General features: G+C 41.2%; 1 protein-coding gene across 4 annotated transcripts in view; it reads right to left on the bottom strand.

Moving 5' to 3' along the window:
• Positions 1 to 23809, bottom strand: part of CORIN (corin, serine peptidase) — a 246408-nt gene that overhangs the window by 90514 nt on the left and 132085 nt on the right. For all 4 annotated transcript variants that reach the window (XM_082728362.1, XM_082728363.1, XM_082728364.1 and 1 more), the window contains one exon: positions 1700 to 1813. In XM_082728362.1, the coding sequence (XP_082584488.1) occupies positions 1700 to 1813 (114 nt within the window). The remainder of the gene's footprint in view (positions 1 to 1699; positions 1814 to 23809) is intronic.

The raw sequence follows: 23809 nt of genomic DNA, 5'->3' as shown, positions 1-23809 counted from the left end.
ATAAATAGAGGTGGGGGTATATATGAACAAATAATTTCGAGGAAATACCAAGTTAAGTAAAGTGAGTAAATCTTTTATAAAAGTACAGCATTTCTCAAAACTTACAATGCGTGAATGTGTATTGTAACTCTCTAAAAAGTAGTTCTGATAGCATTTCTCAAACTTGCTTATTTCTCAAGCAATTTTCAGGGCTTGAGTACTATGGAACACCAGTTTGGGAAACACCCATCTAAAATATTACCATAATATAATGCCTTTCAAAACTTATGATAAATAAGTATCCTAACCCTCACATGGAAGAAGTGTTCTACCTGGCAAACAGACAATAAGAACCTTTCAATTAAGGTTGACAATTAAGAGCTCTCATACAGCCTTGGCAGCAACTATGGGGAGTAAAGCAAAGCTTTACCCATGGTAAGATGGGATCATATTACCATTGATGGTTTTGCTGATCATATAACCAGTAAAAAGCAATTACAACATAATTGCATGTGGCTCTGCTTTGGAGGCAAATCCTGCACTATATTACTGAAGCTAATTTTTCCTTACCCATTGTACAAGCACGGAACAACTTGAAAGCTTATATATATATTTATACACACACACACACACACACACACACACACATATAGGACACTATGTATGTGTGTGTATGCATATACACACACATCATTCTGTCCGATATATATATCGGACAGAATGTTGATGTCCTCCCAAAATGTGTATGTTAAGTCTTAACCCTCAAATAACCCTCAAATATTTGGAGAAAGGACCTGTAAGGAGGTGACAAAGTTAAATGCGGCCATAACGGTGAGGCCCTAATCTAACAGTACCCTTTTAAGAAGGGGGGAGACCCTCTCCCTCCCCCTTTCCTCCCTCCTTACCTCCCTCCCTGCCTCCAAAGGGGTCAAGTGAGCACTGAGGAAGATGGAAGCTGCCTAGCAGCCCAGAAAAGAACTCTCACCGGAAACTGAGCCTCGTTGACCTTGACCTTGGACTCCCGGGCCTCCAGAACCTTAGGAGAATAAATTTCTCCTGTTTAAATCATGCAGTCTGGGGTATTTTACACCGCAGCCCAAGGAGCTTAGGACAGCATTTTACATACCACCGACCAATTCAATCAAAACAACTGACCAAATCCACAGTAAAGAATTTGACGATGTTTAATGTCTGAATCTCTCAATCCACGCATTTAAAGTAGTTAGCACCAAGGACCATATATCACCCCGTTTAGAGAAAGCGTAAGCAAACAAGGGGCTTTGCATGCTGTGTCAGGAATGTCAAGGATCCGGAGGGTGAAACATCTGCCTACTGACCTGGTCTTTAAAACACACACACACACACACACACACACACACACTGACCTTTAGACTCATTAAGCTTTCAAAACAAAAATAAAAGCCTCACCCAAACAAAATAAACAAAAAGCCTCCCTCCAACTTTAAGCCACTTGATGCAAAACACGTTCCCACTGCGACCTACGGGAATCGCGCCTTTGAAAGGGGCGCAAACACACCGACCGCCCCACGTTTGCCGGCGTGGGGAAGGCAAACTACCAGAAGTCCACGCCCCCGCCGGCCGGCGGTCAGGGTCTGTTCTCGGTTTCCGGGCCCCAGCCCGGGTCGCCCCCACCCCCACCCACCTCCACCCCGCTCCGCCCTCCGCCCCGCCCCCACCGGCCCCCACGCCCCGCGCCTACTGCAGTGGGCCTCGTCGCTCCAGTCGTCGCAGTCGTTGTGCCCGTTGCACCGCAGCTTCCCGGGCACGCAGAGGCCGCTGGCGCACAGAAAGCTCTCGCCGCCCCCGCAGAGCGCTGGAAGAGAAGGCAGGGAGACCCGGTCAGAAGCAGCCCTTTTCCTTTAGACGTCCGGAGAAACAAAGAACAGCGAGAACACCCTCCTTGCTCTTCAAGATTTGCTTCCCAGTCCCCTCGCCGAGTTTTCTCGGGCCCCCTAGGACCTTAATCATGAAATTTACCTGGAAAGCCTACAAAGTGTGTCTGCCCGAGAAAAGCAAAAGAAAACTCCCCAGGAGGCTTGCAGCGCGAGAGGTTCCCATGCTCAGAGCAGAGGACGGGAGCCTTGTCAATTGCACAACTCAGGGGGGCGTGGGGGCACAGCAAATTGAGTATTTTATTTAATAACTGCAAATTATTTAAAAACGAAGTACTATTAATTGAACAAACAAACAAAACCCCAAATCCTATCCGTCTAGAAAGCTATTCAAAGTTGCACAGAAAAAGTTATAGAAGGGAAGGGAAAAGAAAAACTGTAGGCCCAAATCTCTGATAAACAGGGCTTGAACTCACCTTTGTTCCTTTGTTTTGTCTTAGATTCCACATGTAAGTGAGATCGTACAGTATTTGTCTTTCTCTGTCTGACTTATTCCACTTAGCAACTTAGCAATTATCCTCCATGATGTTACAAATGACAAGATCTCATTTTTATTCTCATTTTTATTTTTTATTTTTTTGGCTGAGTAGTATTCTTTTGTATCACATTGTCTTTTTTTTTTTTAAGATTTTATTTATGTGACAGATTACAAGTAGGCAGAACAGAGATTACAAGTAGGCAGAGAGGCAAGCAGAGAGGAGGAAGCAGGCCCCCTGCTGAGCAGAGAGCCCGATGTGGGACTCAATCCCAGGACCCTGAGATCATGACCTGAGCTGAAGGCAGAGGCTTTAACCCACTGAGCCACCCAGGCGCCCTGTATCACATTGTCTTTATCCTTTCATCTTTCCATAGCCACTTAGGTTGTTTACCTACCTTGGCTTTTGTAAATAATGCTGCAGGGGTGAATATATCTTTTCAGTTTAGTGTTTTCCTTCCCTTCAGATAAAGATCCAGAAGTGGAATTACTAGATCTAATGGTAGCTCTATCTTTAATTTTTTGAGGAGTTTCTATGTTATTTTCCATAGCGGTTGCAACAATTTACATTCCCACCGGAAGTGCAGGAGGGTTTCCTTTTCTCCACATTTTTGCCAATAGTTGCTATTTATTGTCTTTTTGATACTGGCCATTGTAACCAGGTGGTGGTACTTCACTGTGCTTTCGATTTGCATTTCCTTGATGATTTATATGTTGACTATCTTTTCATGTGATTTCGGCCATCTGTATGCCTTCGTTGAAAAAATACCTATTCAGATCCTCTGCTCATTTTTAAAAATCAGATTGTGTTTTATTGTTGTATGAGTTCTTCATACCCCTTACAGGATGTCTGAGTTCTTCATACTCCTTATGGGATATAGAGTTGTATGAGTTCTTCATACCCCTTACGGGATGTCTGAGTTCTTCATACTCCTTATGGGATTTAGAGTTGTATGAGTTCTTCATACCCCTTATGGGATGTATGATTTGCAAATATCTTCTCCCATTCAGTAGGCTGCCTTTTTGTTTTGTTGACAGTTTCCTTCACTGTGCAGAAGCTTTTTAGTCTGAAGTAGTCCCACTTGTCTAGCTTTGCTCTTGTTGTCTTTGCTTTTGGAGTTTGATCCAAAAATTCATCACTAAGACTGATGTCCAGGAGCTTGCCATCTATGTTTTCTTCTATAAATGTTATGGCTTCAGGTCTTACATTCAAGTCTTTAATCCATTTCTGAGTGCATTTTTGTGTAGGCTATAAGACAGTGGTCCAGTTTTGTTCTTTAGCATATGTCTGTATGGTTTTCCCAACACCATTTGTTAAAGAGGCCATCCTTCCCCCATTGTTTATTCTTGCCTGCTTTGTTGTAAACTACTTGACCATAGATACATGGGTTTATTTCTGGGCTCTGTTTTATTCCATTGATCCATGTGTCTGTTTTTATGCCAATACCTTACTGTTTTGATTTCCATAGCTTTATAAAATAGCTTGAAATCAGGGCGTGTGATAGCTCCAGTTTCATTCTTTTTTCCCAAGGTTACTTTGGCTATTTGGGAAATTCTGTGGTTAAAATTTTAGGATTGTCCTATTTCTGTGAAAAATGTCATGAATATCTGCAGCTATGTTTATCAAAGATACTGGCCTATAGTTTTTCTTCTCCATTCCCTTCCTTCCCTTCCCTCCCCCACTCCTCCGCCCTTCCCTACCTCTCTTTCTTGTGGTGTCCTTGTCTAGTTTTGGTAGCAGGGCAATGCTGGCCTTGTAAAATGAGTTTGGAAGTGTTCTTTCCTCTTCAATTTTTAAGAAGTTTGAGAATAATAGGTATTAAATCCTTAAATGTTTGGTAGAATTCACCAGTGAAGCCATCTAATCCTAGACGTCCATTTATTGTTGGGAGGTTTTCGATTACTGATTCATCTTTCTTATAATTGGTCTATTCAGACTTTTTACTTCACTAATCAATCTTGGAAGATTGTTTAGGAATTTACCCATTTCTTTTAGGTTGTCCAATTTGCTGGCATATACTTGTTTATAGTTTCTTGAGGTCCTTTATATTCCTGTAGCATCAGTGGTAACTTCTCCACTTCCATTTCTGATTTTATTTATTTAAGCCCTTTCTTTTTCTTGGTGAGGATAAAGATTTTTCAATGTTGTTTATTTATCAAAGATCAAGCTCTTGGTTTCACTCATCTTCTCTGTTATTTTTTGTCTCTGTTTTGCTTATTTCTGCTTTGATCTTTGTTCCTTCCTTCCTTCTACTAACTTTGAGCTTTTTTCTTTTTCTAGTTTTTAGGTGTAAGTTTAGATTGTTATTTGGGATTTTTCTTGTTGCCTGAAGTAGGCCTGCATTGCTATGAACCTCCTTCTTAGAAAATACACACACACACACACACACACACACACACACACACACACACACGTATACATATATCAAGTAATTTAATCACATATATGTGACTTCTCCAGTTTTCTTATTTGATTTCTAGTTTCACACTGTTGTAGTCAGGAAAGATGCTTGATATGATTTCAGTCTTCTTAGATTTATTAAGACTTGTTTTTTGGCCTAACATATAATCTATTCTGGAGAGTGTTCCATATGCATTTGAGAAAAATATGTATTTTGCTGCTTTTGGATGGAATGTTCTGTAAGTAAGTATCTATTAAGTCCATCTGGTCTCATGTATCATTTAAGGCCAGTGTTTCTTTATTGATTTTTTTTTTTTTTTGTCTAGATAATCTATCCATTGATACCAATGGGGCAGTAAAAGCCCCTACTACCAACATTGCCCAAGGGTACCCTTTATTCCGCATCCTCACCAACATTTGTTATTTCTTGTCTTTTTGATAATACCCCTTTTTTGGCGGGGTGGTAGGGGAGAGTGGGGAGGGGAAGAAGGAGAAAGAGAGGGAGAATCCCAAGTAGGCCCAGATCCTGATGCACAAGGCTCGATCTCACAACCCTGAGATCATGACCTGCGCTGAAATCAAGAGTCAGGTGCTTCACTGACTGCACCACCCAGATGCCCCTTAATAACAGCTGTTCTAACAGATGTGAGGTGATATCTCATTGTGCTTCTGATTTGCATCTCCCTGATGATTAATGGTTTTGAGCATTTTTCATGGATGTGTTGGCCATTTGTATGTCTTTGGGAAAATGTCTATTCAGATTTTCTATCCATTTTTTAAAAATTTACTTATTTTTTATTATATTCAGTTAGCCACTGTATAGCACATAATTAGTTTCTGATGCAGTGTTCAATGATTCATTAGTTAAGTATAACACCCAGTGCTCATCACAGCACATGTCCTCCTCAGTACCCATCATCCTGTTATGCCCTCCCCCCACCCCTTCCCTCTGAAACCCCCAGATTGTTTCTCAGGGTCCATAGTCTCTCAAGGTTCATCTCCCTCTCTGATTTCAATCCATTTTCAATTAATTAATCATTTTAAATTTCAGTATAATTAACATATCATTAATTAATTATACTAGTTTCAGCTACATTAGTTACATTCAGTTACATTAGTTTCAGTTATATTAGTTTCAGATCCAACAATTCTATACATTACTCAGTGCTCATCCTAAGTGTACTGTTCATCTCCTATTTCACCCATCCTCCCCCATCTCCTTTTTATTCTCCACATTTAAGAGTGATTTTTGGGGGGCGCCTGGGTGGCTCAGTGGGTTAAGCCTCTGCCTTCAGCTCAGGTCATGATCTCAGGGTCCTGGGATCGTGCCCCACACCGGGCTCTCTGCTGAGTGGGGAGTCTGCTCCCCCCCCCACTGCCTGCCTCTCTGCCTACTTGTGATCTCTCTCTCTCTGTCAAATAAATAAATAAAATCTTAAAAAAAGTGATTTTTTGTCTCTTTTTTTCTTTGTTTTGTTTCTTAGTTTCCACATATGAGTGAAATCATATGGTATTTGTCTTTGTCTGACTTGTTTCACTTAGCATTATACTTTCTAGGTCCATCCATTTTGTTGTAAATAGTAAGACTTCTATTGTGTAGATATACCACCTCATTTGTAACCATTCATCTGTGTAGGACACTTCATTGCTTCCCTTTCTTGGCTATTGTAAATAATGTTGCACGGGGGTGCATGTATCTAGCATGCCAAGAACTGTCTCTCCAATAGTTATAGTCCTATGGTACCCAGGAATGCCCCCCCCCCTCACCACAGTATGATTAAGGAGCATCCCCTATGTGGACTGTGTGTGCCTGCTGGCTTCAGCAAGGCAGTGGAAAAGTGTAGGGTGGGGGCATGAGGAAGAGCTTAGGGCTGGGGCATGCCACAGGCTTTCATGTTTTATTTTTTTTAATCTGGAAAAGAAGTTAATTTTTTCATGGGTTCTCAATTTAGAGTAACAGTAAATAAACACAACCCTTGAAGACTTCTTTCTTGTCTCCATTCCTCCACACAACTGACTTGTGTGATCAGTCCTGCTCACTGTCACCACTCACTGAACGATGTATTCTTTGATGAAATGAACCCTGTTGACTAATTAAAGAGAACCAGGAAACAGAGAACATTTTAACTCAGAATTAGAAATACGGAAAAGTACAGACTGAATGCTCCAGGCAGTGAAGCCCAGGTCTGTCACATTTCCCTTGTTCTTGGGCCCTAGGAGAGTGGTGGGCACTCAGGAGACTCTTCGTTAATAGATGGGGAAAAGTCAACTTAATCCCAATAAAGCACCATATACTGCCAAAAAACAAAGAAAAATGCAATTAACGAATTATTTTCCAATGTTATCAAGGAAATCAGAATTTTGATTTGCTGAACATTAAGTAGTAGTTGATTTAGTTAAGATTCTTATGATAGTACTTCATGTGTAATCATTGTAAAATCAACAACAAATGTCTGTTTTCTATCACATGCTACCATTTCAGTATTGATACAAAGGACATCTATGAACTTCAACTGCCAAAATATGAAACACATTTATATTTCAAATAGTCTTAGAAGAATCAGCACAGGACCGCATTCCTATACCTACAAAAACAGACTTCTAAAAAGGGACACAGGAAACCAGATATAAAATGAAAATCCAAACACTAAGATTTTATTGGCCAATCTATACAATATCCTCTCTCTAGGGTTGAGGGAAAATTTGCAAGGCATAAGTGTTTATCCTGTTGTTGAGATTGTTTCTGTGTTATATTAGAGAGTGCAGAAATTCCATCTGTCTGCATTTCAGCAGCTGCAATTCTTCAGAAGAATTATTGCATTCCCCACCTTATGGCTCTGATAATTCCTTGAGAAATGTAGCTGAAAGTTCAACATTACCTAGCTCCTAACATCTAGGTTTCATCTTTAAGACCCCATATATTCTACTCCAGTAAAGCCATTTCTTGCATATGATTATATCAAATCTGGATAAAATTTAAAACAGATTGCTTGCATTGTTCTGATTATTGAGATCCCACTGTCTTGGCGGATCGCGCAGAAACTGACTTCTTTTGTGTGGTTCTCAGTGGGAGACATGGCTGCCCTTGGTTTTAGGACATTGTAGATTTTTTTCTTAGTCTCCCTTTAGAAGCTCATTGTTTCATGAATTAATAGTATTTCTGTAAACTTAGAATAACTTTTGTATACTTTGTTTGATGTCTCCTTAACTTGTACTCGGAATTTCCACTTTCTCTGTGTGAAACTGTTCAGCTAGCCAAGTACTTCAACCACATCTTATTTGGAGTTTCCAAAGAGCCCCCCATAAAGTAGACAGGCCGGCATTCTACCACAACTTCCTTAGGGGAAATGATGATTTACAAATACAGAAACTGGAGTGTCGTGTGGTTAAGACAACAATTGCGCAAAGTCATATATGTAGCCATATAGACACAGATTGATGAAGTCTGAGCTTTAGTCCAAGCCCTTCACACCACACCCATGCCCTGTTTCTTGTCCAGGCCGGTTGTGTAGTCACCTGATTTGTGGTCAGTTCAAAGGCATCAGCTTCAAGCAAAAGTTCAAGTTTGTCTTTATTTTTCAGGTGATTTGGACCAGATGAGATGACATTCCATCTCACCTCTGGGTTTTTAGGAGAACATTCTGAGAGCTCAGAAGTTTCTGTACATATTTTTCAATCATAAATTTCACATTCTTACAACAATCATTTTCATTCAAACAGCCTTTTGACTTAGTCCTTAAGGTGACAAAGGGAGATTCCTTGAGGAGAAGTCATGTTATATAATTTTGATACCATTTCCACTAACATCCTCTATAATTCTAAGAGGTACATGTTGGACTTTAAACTGATGGCGGATTGATCAGTGGAAGATTCGTTTGTTAACTGAACGAATAGTTACTGGGTGTCTATGATGTGCTAGGCATTATCCCAGCACCTAGAGATACATCAGTGAAGAAAACAAAAATATTCCCCTGCCTTTGTGTAGCATATATTCTACGGATTGTCATCTGATAAAGATACTTTTACCAAGTAAAGATACTTTACCACCAAAGCTGACTTCCATTTGCCTATGTGGCACCTGATCGATATTAATGCAATGATAGCAGCATACAAAGGTATATTGCCCAAAACACTAGTTTACATTTCCAGATGATGGGAATAATTTTGAATCACTTGGATTTCAGAAGTCTCTGGATTCTAAAGAGTATATACCTATGAGGATGACCAGGTCTTTTTAGTATTTTGGTTTCTGATAACAGACTGCTGAAATAACATCCATCTCCTGAAGTGACCTTTAGAGTTTCTCCAACTGCTTCCACCCTCTCATATTCTTTCTGCCTGTGTATTATGGGCAGCATTTATATTGGCAAATGCTCTCAATACTCTGATTGTTAGTTTTTGGAGTCCCTTTCAGAAATGGCCTACCAATCACAGCTTGTATAATGTCCTCATTCACCAGTCTTTGAGCCTTTGTATAAAGTCTGGAGCTCAAGTTCAACGCTGCCTCTGAAGAGAAAGCTGACCTGGCATAGACTGTTATCACCTGAGTCTATACTAAGAGTCTTTTAGCTCTTCATTCTACAGGCTTATTTTTTAAGCAGATTTCTACAGAATTTCTACAGAAGTTCAGTTACTGTCAACCACTATTGCTCTTTCCTTTTACAAAGCTATTTGACTATATCTCATATATCATACGTATAATATTTTATAGCAGCTGATACAAGAATTCCTCTTGGGGAGAGCACTGTATCTCTGGGTTAATAAAAGGGCTGGGGTGAAAAATGAGAGATGAGAAAGGAGAAAGAAAATCCAAAGATACACTCAAATAAGCAAACTTGGCTTCCCCTGCCTTCCAAGCCACACTCACTAGAACAATCTTCACTTTGTTAATCATTAAAATGTTTGGGGTAGGTATGCATGGGTATCAGAGAACTCTGTGTATGAAGGGGTAAAGGAACCCCATGGGGAGAATGAGGGGCCAGTGCTGCTGCTGGGTACTGTCTTGGGGGAGAGATAGATTAAAAAAAAAAAAAAGTTGGTTGAGTCTCCCTGAGAGCACAGTACAGAGAAGACCCTTTACAAAACAGAAATCTCTAAAGGGATATTTCAAGTTGTTTTCTGTGGAATGGGAAGTGTATTTCTTCCTCCATCTGCCATGTGGAATTAACAAAGCTTATGTTGTTCTCTAATTCTTTAGCTCAATTATTTCTCACTTATTAAGCCAAGTTGGTCCCTTTGCAGGAGCTTGGGACACATCATTGAGTAAAGAGTAGATCCCTTTCTCTGTGGGGGTTATATTCTAGGGAGACAAATATCAATAAACATAATAAAATAAAAAGTTATTTTTATAATAAATGATGAGGCAATACATTTTATTTTGAAGACAGTCAACAAATTATGAGGAGGTGGGGTAGGACAGGTCCCACTATTAATTAGGGTGCCAAGGGCAACCCTCATTGGAAGTTGACATTAAAGCAACAACTTGAAAGAGGTGAGGGAGTTAACCAACTCTCAGGGGAAGATTTCAGCAGAAGGAAGTCCCAACACAAAGAATCTCAGGCAGGAGCATGTCTGGCGGGGGTGTGGGGAACAGCAAAGTAACCTGTGTGGCCTCATTAGAGCAAGTGAGGGAGAATACAGAAAGAGATGAAGCAGAGTGGAAGGGAAGGGTCAACCACCTGGGGCTCTGCAAGGACTTTGCAACTTAGATAAAAATAAAGTCATTACAAAGTTCAGTAAAAAGTGGCACGATCTGACTTGGGTTTTTAAGTGTCTTTCTCTCTTGTGTTGAAAATACTCCAGAGGAGCAAAGAAAGCAGTGGGAACTAGTGTTAGGAATCCACTGAAGTTATCCACAGAGAGTGATGGCAGCTTGGAGAGAGCAGCTGCCAAGGTGCCAAGACATGACTGGATGCTGACTGTATTTTCAACGTAGAGCCTGGAGGGTTTCCCAGCCCATTGGATGAGAGTTGTGAGGGGAAGACAAGAGCCAACGAGGACTTTAAGTTTCCAGCCCACCAGATGACTGGAATTGCCAATTCCTGAAGTGGAGAAGCCAATTGGAGGAGAGAAACCATGGGGAAAAAAATCAGGACTAGCATTTTGGACATGTTGCCTCTGACATACACAGTAGACCCCCAAGTAGGATGTTGAGTAGACAACTGGATATATAAGTTCAAGTCTGAGAAACAGGATAGGATTGTAAATATAAATATGTGAGTTGTCAGCATATCAATTTAATGCCAGTGTGTCTGGATGAGATTTTGGCATTGTTAAGTCACTGGGACTCTGGTAAGAGTGGTTTCAATGAAGAGGATGGAAGTCTCACTGCACTATGTTGAAGAAAGAATAAAAGGAGAGGAAGTAGTGCAGAAAGGAAGGACAACTTTTTTGCTGCAGAAGAGAACAAAGAAATAGGTGATATAAGAAGGAAGGTAGGGTTTCTTAAAAAGCATTTTTATAAACGATTTTGCATGAGTGCATTCTTTGGGGGGAGCAGAGTGGTACTGAGTTCTGTCTACAGGTTGGCTTGGATCAAATAAATAATGATCAGTCTGGAAGACACAGGAGGCCAGGGTGGGGAATCATCAACATCAGGAACATAGTTACAATCTAAAATTGAAGCCAGTCTTGTAGCTATCAGTTCCTCTAATCCAATCACTAAAACGTGGCTTCCTCAGAAAACGTATTTATCTTCTGAGGCGAGAAATCCTCTCATTCTCTTCTTTACCCTCTTTAACATCTATTAGGCATCCATCAAACAGGGTGCACCGTGCTAAACTCTTCTAATACTGCCGATGCTCAAGACCATCAGAACTACAAACTGCTTAAAAAAAGACTTTCTTGGGGCACCTGGGTGGCTCAGTGGGTTAAAGCCTCTGCCTTCAGCTCAGGCTCTGATCTCAGGGTCCTGGGATAGAGCCTCACATGGGGCTCTCTTCTCATCAGGAAGCCTGCTTCCCCCTCTCTCTCTGCCTGCCTCTCTGCCTACTTGTGATCTCTCTGTCAAATAAATAAATAAAACCTTAAAAAAAAAAGATTTTCTTGATGATTCACGATGCTTTATATTAGCAGAGGACATTTGTTTATTGCCTCTCTCTAGCTCTCTCTTCTAGAGTATAAGCTCCTTGAGAGAAAGCACTGTATCAGATTTCCTCACTGCTCCGTCCTGAGTCTAGAATGAGATATTTAATAGAATTAAATATTTATTAAATAGGGAGACTTGGGTGACTAAGTCAGTTAAGTGTCTGGTTTTGGCTCAGGTTATGATCCCAGGGATCAATAAACATCTTACAGTTTTATTCTTTTAACTGGTAGGGAAATAAAGTGCTGATGAAATAACCTGCAGACAAGTCTGCCTTCTGGTGGCGTTTGCTTGTACGGTAGGACAAAGAACTGAAAGGATATTTCTACCTAAAATAATCTTCTCCAAAGCTTGTGGAGATGTGTCTAACCTCCCCCCCCAAATCTACACCCACATTACTCATTTCTTAAGTTAAAATGGTGGTTTTCAGGGCTCCTGGGTGGCTTGGTCAGTTAACTGTCAGCCTTCGGCTCAGGTCATGATACCAGGGGTCTGGGATCAAGTCCCAAATCAGGCTCCCTCCTCAGTGGGGAGTTTGCTTCTCCTTCTGCCCCTCCTCTTTGCTCATGCGCTTTCTCTCTCTCTCTCTCTCTCTCTCTCTCTCTCAGACACATGTGCTCTCTCTCTCCAATAAATAAAATCTTCTAATAACAAAATAAAAATTAAAATAAAATAAAATAAATAAGATAAAATAAAATAAAATGGTGGTTTTCAGATGAACCCAAGGATGCCAAAAAAGGGGGCTTTGGGGTCACGACATGGGTTCAAGAGGTGTCTTCAGCCCCCTACTCCACTTCAGTCAGGGAGCTCCATCCTGGTCTACTTTCCATATGTCAGTCCATTGGAAATGGGCTTTTGCTGTTGAAAACAAGTTTGAACACCCTTCACCCTTAAGATTTTAAATGTTTAAAGCCTGAGAGAGATTATACTTTAATTCACTTTTTTTGGCTATGAATACTTAGTTCTAAATTTAATTATAGGCTGTTGAGCTCATTATATTTAGACTTGAAAGAATGGGCTATCAGAGAGAGAAGTATTTTTTGTGGTGGGAGTTGGGAGTTCAGGAAAGTTATAAAACGTGGGAAGTGAGAGTGAGAAGTGAGACCTGGAAGCACAGGTGTGCCCAGAATGGCCCTGCCCGGAGGCGCAGCGGGCGAGCGTCTAGCTCCGTCACACTACGGTGCAAGAAATGCCACATCACTTTAGTTTTCTAAATCAGATTAATTCATACTTCCCTACTGAAAAAAGTGATAGAAAATATTATTTAGGTATGTTTTGCAGGGGTTTCAGCCTCCTTAGGACAGTGCAAGGATCCAAGGGACTTACTGGGACCTAGAAGAGCCCAAGAAAGGACTCCAGCTTTCAATTCCTCTGAGAGCTGCTGAGGGGCACATGGTTCTAAGTCCTTGGGGTTTACCCTAGATAGAGCTCTCCATTATGTCTGACCCATACCAGAGTTCAGGGTCATGGTCACCAGGGTCAAGCTTACCGGCTGCCCCATACCAACATTTCCCTCCGAGATCCTGCCTGTTCCCCTAAGCAAGTAATCACCAGTCCTTGCTCCATGAGGAACATGGCCAAACTCAGCCACTCCTCCCACCTCAAGCCTAGGGTAACGTCTCCTACATCCCCGACCTCCCCCTCTACCCACCCCCTCCAAACATCCTCCTGCCATGCCACCCGACACCAGGTGATGCCACATGATCTCTGTTCAGCCCTTCCTTCCTCGATGCTGGTCTCTCTCTTCTGAAAATGCAGAAACGATAAAACATCTTTTTTGTTTTCCTAACAGATTGCTCTACTAGACATTTTCATTCATTACCGAGGAAGCAAAGGACTCTATAGCACCTTTGAAGGTACAGGTCTTTGTTCCAAAGCAGTATATGGTGACTAGTCAGTAAATGCCAGTAGAATAAATGCACTTAGAGAGTTCTTAACTTAGATATTCTAAAACTAGAACTACCATGGTGACTTCCTCTTTTATGATCTGTGGTGCCCATACCTTTGCTGCCAAGACCAGGTAAAACCAGTTCCTTCACTCACTACAACTCCAGGTCCCTCTGCCTGTTAGATAACATGTTGCAATTAGTAAGAAATTATCTCTGTTCAAAGAAAATTCAAGGGCGCCTGGGTGGCTCAGTGGGTTAAAGCCTCTGCCTTCAGCTCAGGTCATGGTCCCAGGGTCCTGGGATGGAGTCCCTCATTGGGCTCTCTGCTCAGCAGGGAGCCTGCTTCCTCCTGTCTCTCTGCCTGCCTCTCTGCCTACTTGTGATTTCTCTGTCAAATAAATAAATAAAATCTAAAAAAAACCCAAAAAACCCTTTAAAAAAAAAAAAGAAAATTCAAAACAACTCCCCCAATTAAATATCCTCGACTAAGTTACTCCTTTTTTTGTCTTCTCTCTGAAAGAAAGCTATGCTTTCATTCAACGGAAACTTTGCCATCTGGCCTTCAGCTTAAAGTCCTGAAAAATAAGAACTAAGTATATGTCTTCCTGTCCAACAGCATGATAGAGGACCTATCATTCTATAGAAAAACCAGTCCTTGTGAAATTATCTCAAAATCATCAGAAGGAAACAAAACTAGCCTTGTAACAGGTGGCACTCTGGTAGGAGAAAGAACATGAACAGAGTTCGGAAAGCAGTTCCATGTCATCATTCAACGTCTCAAGTAAAATCACAGTATGAAATGCAGGCAGGCAAAGTCCTGCTCAGACGATTTTAAATTGAATGAGAGGAGAAAGAGCAGAATAAGAAGCAGGATGGTAGCTTTACGATCAGAGATTGCCAGAAATAGACTGCCAAGCAGAAGTTTAAACAGAACTAAAAATATATATATAATATATAAAAATATAATATATTATATAATATTACTTTTATATATTATAATTATATATAACATATAGTATAAATATTATATATTACATTTTACATATTACACATTTGTATTTTATATATAATATATATATTATATATATTTTTTATATGTATTATATATATATAGACACACATACACACACATATATATTCACCATTCAGAAAGAAGGAAAGAAGGGAGGGAGAAAGGAAAAACTTCCAAGCAAGAATTATCAAATTAAAAGAGTATACTAGGGGCACCTGGATGGCTCAGTGGGTTAAGCCTCTGCTTCGGCTCAGGTCATGATCTCAGGGTCCTGGGATTGAGACCCGCATCAGGCTCTCTGCTTGGCAGGGAGCCTGCTTCCTCCTCTCTCTCTGCCTGCCTCTCTGTCTATTTGTGATCTGTCAAATAAAAAAATAGAATCTTTAAAAAAATAATAATCCAGTTGAAAGGCTAGTCCATGTTATTTTTCTTACTTGTTGGGCTATGCAAATTGGACTATTTCATTTTACAAGTTAAGAGTTCATGAATATCATTTTCAATTCAAACCAAATTTACTTTTAATCCTAGTTTCTTTTATTTTGGCTCATTTTATATACTGACAGTCTAAAAGCTGGAATAAACTGTCCATGATGCAGTATTACATGGTCTGAGATCCAGCAACAGAATAAACGTATACATTTAGAACTTAGAGAAAACATCTTTCAAGAACAGATTACAGTTCTGGCCTAATGTCTAAAAATTTACTACAAATTCTGTGAAGATTGTTTTGTATCACTTTCCCACCTATTCCCTATTGTTAGTATTCCAAGCATTATCATCTTTAAAAATTCGCTGATCTTCACGATACCGTAGGATCTCACCTGTCTTCCACATCAGCTAGCTCGGAGCTGGATGCTGAGATTCTGAAGCCCTACGTTAGAGCTCTGCTGCAGGCCTTCTGTCATCTCCATCTTCTTTTCTTTCTTTCTTTCTTTCTTTCTTTCTTTCTTTCTTTTTTTTTTTTTTAAGATTTTATTTATTTATTTGACAGAGAGAGAGAGAACACAAGAAAGGGGAGTTGAAGGGGGAGAAGCAAGAAGCCCAATGTGGGTCTCAATCCCAAGACCCAGGGAACATGACCTGAGCCAAAGGCAGCTGCTTAATGACTGAGCCACCCAGGGGCCCCTCATCTCCCTCCTCTTAACTGATGGCAGCAAACCCCACTCATTCACTCTCACACAGCAGCAGCCCATGGGGACAGCACACGTATTCCATTGCTTGGGTCAAGGCAGAGGTGGGAAAGCCTAGATACATCCAATTATCTGACCCTCTAAGCTTAAACCACTCCCAAATTATCAGGAAGCTTCAGTCCTAAATGGTATTACGATTAGAAGAAAATAAGTTAATGGTGAGGAAATTAATTCATAAATACTCACTCTAATATCCATACTGATGGTGACTGGATCCACAGACCAGAAAAGTAATTATTCACAATAATATTCTGAGATATGAAAATAAAAGTAATCTTGGAGAAAAAGTATGAACCTGGATTTAAAGTAAGCCTTTTAGGATGCCTGGGTGGCTTAGCTGGTTAAGCAGCCTTTGGCTCAAGTCATGATCCCAGTGTCCTGGGATCAAGTCCCACATCGGGCTCCTTGCTCAGCAGGGAGCCTGCTTTTCTCTCTGCCTCTGCTTGCCACTCTGCTTGCTTATGCTCTCTCTGACAAATAAATAAATAAAATCTTATAAATAAATAAATAAATAAAATCAGCCTTTTGTGCTGGTTTGGGCAAGTTATTTAACCTTCCTGAGCTTCGGTCTTCTTTTATTGCCTTGGTGTACTCATCAGTAATGGATATAAAGCAGCTGACACAGAATTGGGCAATGCCCTGTATGTTCTATTTACAAAGGCTGGGAAATGTGTAATTCACTCCTGAAAGATGGTCATGGCAAGGTATTAAAACACGCCTTGTGCTTAAAGGGTTAACAACCTGCAAATAACTAGACAGTCCCTTCCCCCAGCTTTCTGGCTATAGCACCAACTACTCAGACCTGGAAGGTGGGGGCACCGGAGTCTTTGTAAGAACCAAGATAACTGGAAAAGAGCCTGGCTCTGAAGAGATCAACACACACAGGAACCAATCTTACAGCATCTAGGGATAGAATTCCTAACTTTTCTTTGGCTTAGAGACAGGAAAGGAAGTCAATTGCTCCAGGAGAGTTGACTTTCACTGTTAAGTCATTTGTGTTCTGTTAAATGATTTACATACCGGCGAACACTGAGGTCCCTGCATTCTCTCTCCCAAGCTTCCTTTTCTACCACGGCATGACTTTCACAGCACGACCACATAAAATTTCTCCGAGTATCCCTAGTTACCGGGATTGTATATAACAAAGCCACACAGACTAAACCTAACATGGAGAAAAATCAACCTTGCCTAAAACTAAATATAAGCACAATTTAATTAACTTGCATTCCAGAGTTAGAGCGGCGACCTTGCTGAGACTAGAAGACTGGGTACACAACACCCAAGGGGCTCAGAGGAAGGGGGGCAAAAAACCCTGCTAAAATTTTTTCCAAAATTTTCACAGTATTCGCGTTTCTTTGTACTGGTAAACAGGAGTAATGTCCTTGTGAACAAGACAGAATGATCCAGTCCCTGAGGACGGAATGAGCCCAGGCAAGAAGAGGTGAGTGGTTGATCAATCTAATGTGCTTAAATTAACCCTGGGAAACTTTATGGTACAGGGGTCAGCTAGTGGTAGATGGGTAAGGGGACCGAGCTCAGGAAAGGGGTGATTGATTCCACTGGGAAAAGGTCTATTTTCTCCCACTTGCCAAAAGGGTGTAGTTTCCAAGCAAGATCACAAGATGGCAGGCACACTCAGCACAAAGACCCTGGGCAATGGCTACAGGGAATGCTCCATATGTTCTCTGCTTTAAGGTCTCTGCCTGAGACCTTCAATCTTAGGAGGCTGTAAAGACACAGACGGAATTTCAGCGGCGAGGCTTTTCGAAAGGGCACCCCTGCTTGTGTCTTTAACCAGATAAATTTGACATCATGAAATCCCACTTCTGCCAATGATTTCTTCAGAAAAATGAAAAGTCCTTCACAACCAACGCCTGCTTACATCTTCTGCGCATTTTTCTATTGGTTTTCTCTGGTGTCAGTTTATTGAGGCCTCCTTTTGTTGCCATTATTTTCCCCCAGATCATCATTTATTTGTCTTTTAAATGGCTAGTCTCTTTAGCTATACAAAAGTTTCACGTGTGAAGTCAAAAATCAGCCTTTACAAAATTTATATCTTTGTAAACCATACTGGTATATGTCATAGAACAGAAACTGTGAGGGCAGTAGTTTTTGTCTATTCGGTTTCCTGCCGAACCATGGGTGTTGGAAGAATGATGGGCATATAGGTGAGTTAAGTAAACTTTGCATTCAACTCAGGGCTTTTCTAAAGAAGATGGAAAACATCACAGCCCAATTAAGAGATACATTCTGGCCAAATTATGCCAACAATAAGTCACAGAGATTAAAAAAAAAAAAAAACACACACACACACAAAAAACAGGTTGGGTTTCCTAACAGTCAAAACGGATTCTGACATGGCAACAGGGGGTAAGGTGGCAGACCGACTAATTTTTGTTAAAATAAGAAAGTTTCCCATATTGTTGAAATGGTCCTAAGCTGATCAGTATTTAACAGAAGAGAATAAAAGAATTCTGAGATGCTGTCCAGATTTAAGTGTCAGGAAAATGCCAAAGGGAGGAAATTCAGGGACTACTTTCAAGCCAGCACCTTTCCTAACACCAACCACCAGAGGGAGACCAGAACAGAGACAGAACATTTGCCTGAGGTGCCCAAGTGCACGACAGTACTTGAAAACAACTGTATTTTATGTGTTTGCAGTATTTATATTAAAATAAAGTCACCTTTTAATGTAATTTTCCATTTTAACCACAGATGCAAAAATACACATCCTTAGAGAACAATGCATTACGGAACACAAAGACGCACTTTGGGCGTTCACTTGGGAACTGGCTTTTCCATTCTCATAACAACCAATAGTTCTAGAAATCCAGTTTTCCCTCAGCCAGTTCTCTTTCAAGTGGCTTTTTATACACTTTTAGAATTGTAATTTGTACATAATATGGTTTTTCATGGAACTGAAATGGGTTTCTCAGCAGGTGATCTCATTATGAGATAATCTCATTATAAATGCCTGCTAGAATGACGTCCAGATTGGAGGGAAAGGCCATAGTTCTAGAAAGGTACTTCTGAAATGTTAGAATCATAAGCTCCAAAGTTCTCTGTGCTAATAGCTCTGAAGAAAAGTGCCAATAGTATTTAGCAACTACCCTCCTAAGAAAATTTTGGGACAGCCATTCCAGGGCTGTTTACTACAAGTAGATAGAAAAATGAGGCCAAATAGTTTATAAAAATTGGCTTGATTTGATGGGCTACTGGGAGGTCTCTCTGCCTAAATATTTCCCAGCTGAATTCCTCAGTTTGGATTTTACTCATTTAACTTAAGACAAAAGCCGTCAGTTAAAGGGGAATTCCTGGGGACTTCTTATTTATTCAATCGCCAAGGATCCTGCAGACTGTGTGCAGAAGGCCCTGTGCTGGACACGGCAGAAATTATAAGACCGTACAGAGACCATGAACAATAAAGGCAAGAGCAATGATTAATACTTTTGGCAATGGCACTCTGTATATTTCTCTTTCTTTAAAAGATATTGGAAAATTGGGAAAGAGTGAAAAATAGAAAGAGTGGAATCTTTGAAAAATAGGAAATGAAAAATAGGAAAGAGTGAATCTAAAGACTGTGGATCTAGTAAGGATACCTGGGTAAAGGCCCTAGAGGACCAAGGGTCAAATGAGAAAAGGTGGTATCAATGAAGGGGACTTTTCTATGTCTGCTGCAGAATAGCATTCAGTCCCATAGCTTTTTCTTTGCCCTCACACATATAGCTCTTTTCCAGTTTTTAAAGGATTTGGGTTACTTATGATGAAGGAGACAGAGAAGAGTCAGAGTCAAGGCCAAGTTCCTCCTTGGGCCTTTTCTGTTTCTTCGCTTGGCTCTTGGCTACTTGGAAAGTCAGAAGCACACATAGCTGAGAGCTACAAAAGCACAGTTGGCTCTTGGCTGCACTGAAGCCTGATACAAGATTCATTTGCATGTTAGAGTAGCATCCCTGAGTCTTTTTTTTTTTTTTTTAAGTTGTAATTATTTATTTATTTGAGAGAGAGAGAGAGAGGTAGAGGGAAAGGGAGAACGAGACTCCACTATTGAGCTGGGAGGCTGACACGGGGCTGGATCCCAGGGTTCTGGGATCATGACCTGAGCTGAAAGCAGATGCTTAACTGACTGAGCCACCCAGGCGCCCCATCCCTGAGTCTCTTGAACACTCATATTACAGGAATAGAATCAAACAGCAATTATCCCCTAGTGATTTTGTGCGGCCAAGATGCCGGCCACCCTGGGCTCCCCTTCCACCAGAACTGACGGAATCAGACTGGAATCAAGGACTGCGACTAGAGATTCCAGAACGTAGCATCTCTGATGAGGGGAATGGGAAGGAGGAAGAGGAGGGCAATCAGTGGGGTGGGAGGGAAGGCCCACCTGCTTGAGCCACTCATTAGCAGGTGGCTTTTCATATGCACGAGGCACACATGATGAGTAAGATGTCAAGGCCTCTGTGGCGGGCTGAATAAGGGCGCCCCAAAGAGGCTCCTATCCTCATCCATGACTTTGTTTAAGCTAATACTTACCAAGTGCTTTCTATTTAGCAGGCTAGGTCTTCAAGGCTTTACCTTCATTTTTTCCCTTAGCACACAGCCATAAGGATGATAACCTCATTTGTCAGAGGATGAAACCAAGGCTTGGAAAAGTTAGAAACTTTCCCCTAACAAACTAATGAGAAGACCTACTTCCTAAAATCCACCAAGTCTGACACTAGAGCCCGCCCTTTTAATAATATAAACACTCAAGGGTGCTGTATTAGTTTCCTATTATAGTTAACAATGATCCCAAAGTGGGTGACCCAAAACAATGGAAATTTATTCTCTCAGGCCTGCAAAGTCTGACATGGGGTCTCACTGGGTTAACATCAAGGTGCCAACAAAGCTGTCTTCCTTTAGGGAGGCTCTTAGGGGAGAACGTTTCCTTGCCTTTTCCAGCTTCTAGTGGCTGTCCCCATTCCTTTACTTGTAGCCCCTTCCTCGTGTTGAAAGCCAGTCACATAGCATCTCTTTGCTCTTTTGAGTGCTTCACATCTCTTCTTCTGACTCTCCTCCTGTTTCCCTCTTCCACTGTTAAGGACTCCTGTGATTACACTGGGGCCACCCACATGATCCGAAAGAATCTCCCCATTTTAAAGGCAGATGGGTAGAGCCCTTATTTCCATCCTTCAACTTTAATTCACCATTGCTGTGTCACGTAGTATCTTCACAGGTTCTAGAGATGAGGATAGAGACAGCTGTTTTCAGCTCAGGTCATGATCCCAAGACCCTGGGATCCAGCCCCGTGTCAGCCTCCCTGCTCAACAGGGGAGTCTCGTTCTCCCTTTCCCTCTACCTCTCTTTCTCTCTCTCAAATAAATAAATAATTACAACTTAAAAAAAAAAAAAGACTCAGGGATGCTACTCTAACATGCAAATGAATCTTGTATCAGGCTTCAGTGCAACCAAAAACCAACTGTGCTTTTGTAGCTCTCAGCTATGTGTGCTTCTGACTTTCCAAGTAGCCAAAAGCCAAGCGAAGAAACAGAAAAGGTCTGAGGAGGAGCTTGGCCTTGACTCTGACTCTTCTCTGTCTCCTTCATCATAAGTAACCCAAATCCTTTAAAAACTGGAAAAGAGCTATATGTGTGAGGGCAAAGAAAAAGCTATGGGACTGAATGCTATTCTGCAGCAGACATAGAAAAGGCAACAATGAAAGCTCAACAGATAGACTGGTCCCCCAGCCAGGAGAAACTGCATAATCTGCGGGCTCAGTGGAAAATGAAGATGCAGAGCCCCTTGCAGGAAAAAAAAAAAAAAAAAGAAGTGCTTCAAGGATACTAAAATATAAACATTTTTCCTCTAAAAATAGTTTAGTATTTGTAAAACATAGTAGAAGTTATAGTGATATATGAGGAACAACATAAACTTACAAATAGCACAAAAATATTTTTGTGCCATAATGTAATATGATACAATAAATAAAAATACACGATTAGTGAGATTGTTCTCACTTTTCTACAAATTCCTTTATGAATTTATATTTTTAGCAACATCATTATTATTTTTAAAAAATATTATATTTATTTATTTATTTGACACAGAGAGACACAGTGAGAGAATGAACACAAGCAGGGGGAGTGGGAGAGGGAAGAGCAGGCTTTCCGCTGAGCAGGGAGCCTAATGCAGGGCTCAATTCCAGGACCCTGGGATCATGACCTGAGCTGAAGGCAGACCCTTAATTGCAAATGGCTTCAGTATGTAGCTCAACAAAAAGGCAAGTTGGCAAATGATTTCTGTTAATTTCCCATTTTGACAAGAATCTTTGGTGCACATTTTCTGGTTGCTGTTCGGAGTATTTTATAGGCTGTGAAAACATTAGGATAGATTTCTAGTAAACTCTTTTGAAATACAAATTTTAGTATTTCTAGACTTGGTGATTCTTCTGGAGCACTTTTTTTTTTTTTTAAAGGAATTAATGTTTGTTTGTTTGTTTTTAAAGATTTTATTTATTTGACAGACCGAGTTCACAAGTAGGTAGAGAGAGAGGAGGAAGGAGGCTCTCCGCTGAGCAGAGAGCCCGATGTGAGACTCCATCCCATAACCCTGAGATCATGACCTGAGCCGAAGGCAGAGGCTTAACCCACTGAGCCACCCAGGCGCCCCTCTCCTAGAGCACTTTTAATTAAAAAAATTTAACTCTTCATATGGATCTGTCTCATAGAAGTCTGAATTTAACTTTAAATGTACATTTATAGAGTGGCATTTTAATGGCTCTTCTGATATTTCCTGTAAATTGCGGAGATCTTACAAGAAAGCAAAAGCGGCTTCAAAATGTATAGACAATTCAAAATGCCTGTTTATACATTCTATAGCCATACTGCCAATTTTATGGGAAATTTTCTTTTTCTATTCTCTTCCTTGTTAATAAATGGTTCATCTGAAGTTCATTCGAAAATAGCGTTCTTCTCCATTGACAACAGTTAAATGTGATTTCTATTTCTAAGTCTACGGATATTCATTTTGCAACGTTTCAGCATTCAAAACCAAGGATTTTAAACTCTTTGAAGAATTCTAATAACTCTCTGATAAATGCTTATCGCAATGCTCATGTGTACGCTGTTATTATGTAATAATTTACTTACAAAGTCTGCAGCCCACACACCAGCAGCTTCCGTCTCAGGGTTCAGGCTGAAGAGTTGGTATTTGTGCAAATGCCGCAGGGACGGGGCTCCAGGACCAGCCAGCCAGGCCGACCTCCCACAGGTTCCCAAGCGGAGCCGCTCCGCTAGCCCAGGGCCAGAGCGACCACTGTCACCCTCAGAACCCGCTTCTGTTGGGTTCCGATTGTTGTGGCCCCATCAAGGCCACCAATCACGCCCAGGCCCTGACCTGGGCACCCGGAGACCTCGTGGGACCCCAGATGGTCCTCAGCAGCCTGCATGTGCTTTGAGACACCAGGCCAGCTGTTCCGCACCCGCGCCGTTCCCACACTGTGACTGTCTGCGCATGCCCGCGCATGCGCACATGCACTACGACGGCATCTCTGCCGCTCACACGCATGCTCCATGGTCCCACCCAACTTAACTTAAAAAACCCAAGTATAAATATAAAGTTATTAAGAATTTCAAGACAATGAGAGCAGAGCCCCTCTCCAACCCCACTGGAACCCTTCTGAGCTCAGGGTTCTGTGCCCTTTACTGCCCAGGTCACCAGCCATGGAGCCAGCGCTGCCCTCAGCCTTTCAAAGGGAGAACAAAGGCAGGCAGGGTGAAACGGAAATGAAAACCTGCAAAAAGCCGTTCCAAGAAGTAACATCGGCAAGAAACAACGCCGGGGCCACTCACTAGGTCCATCCTCCACCCACATCTCTTCCGCCAAACCCACCTA

This window comes from Mustela nivalis, assembly GCF_964662115.1.
Source record: "Mustela nivalis genome assembly, chromosome: 4".
In the NCBI taxonomy this organism is placed as follows: domain Eukaryota; kingdom Metazoa; phylum Chordata; class Mammalia; order Carnivora; family Mustelidae; genus Mustela; species Mustela nivalis.
This window is presented reverse-complemented; position numbering and strand designations above follow the sequence as displayed.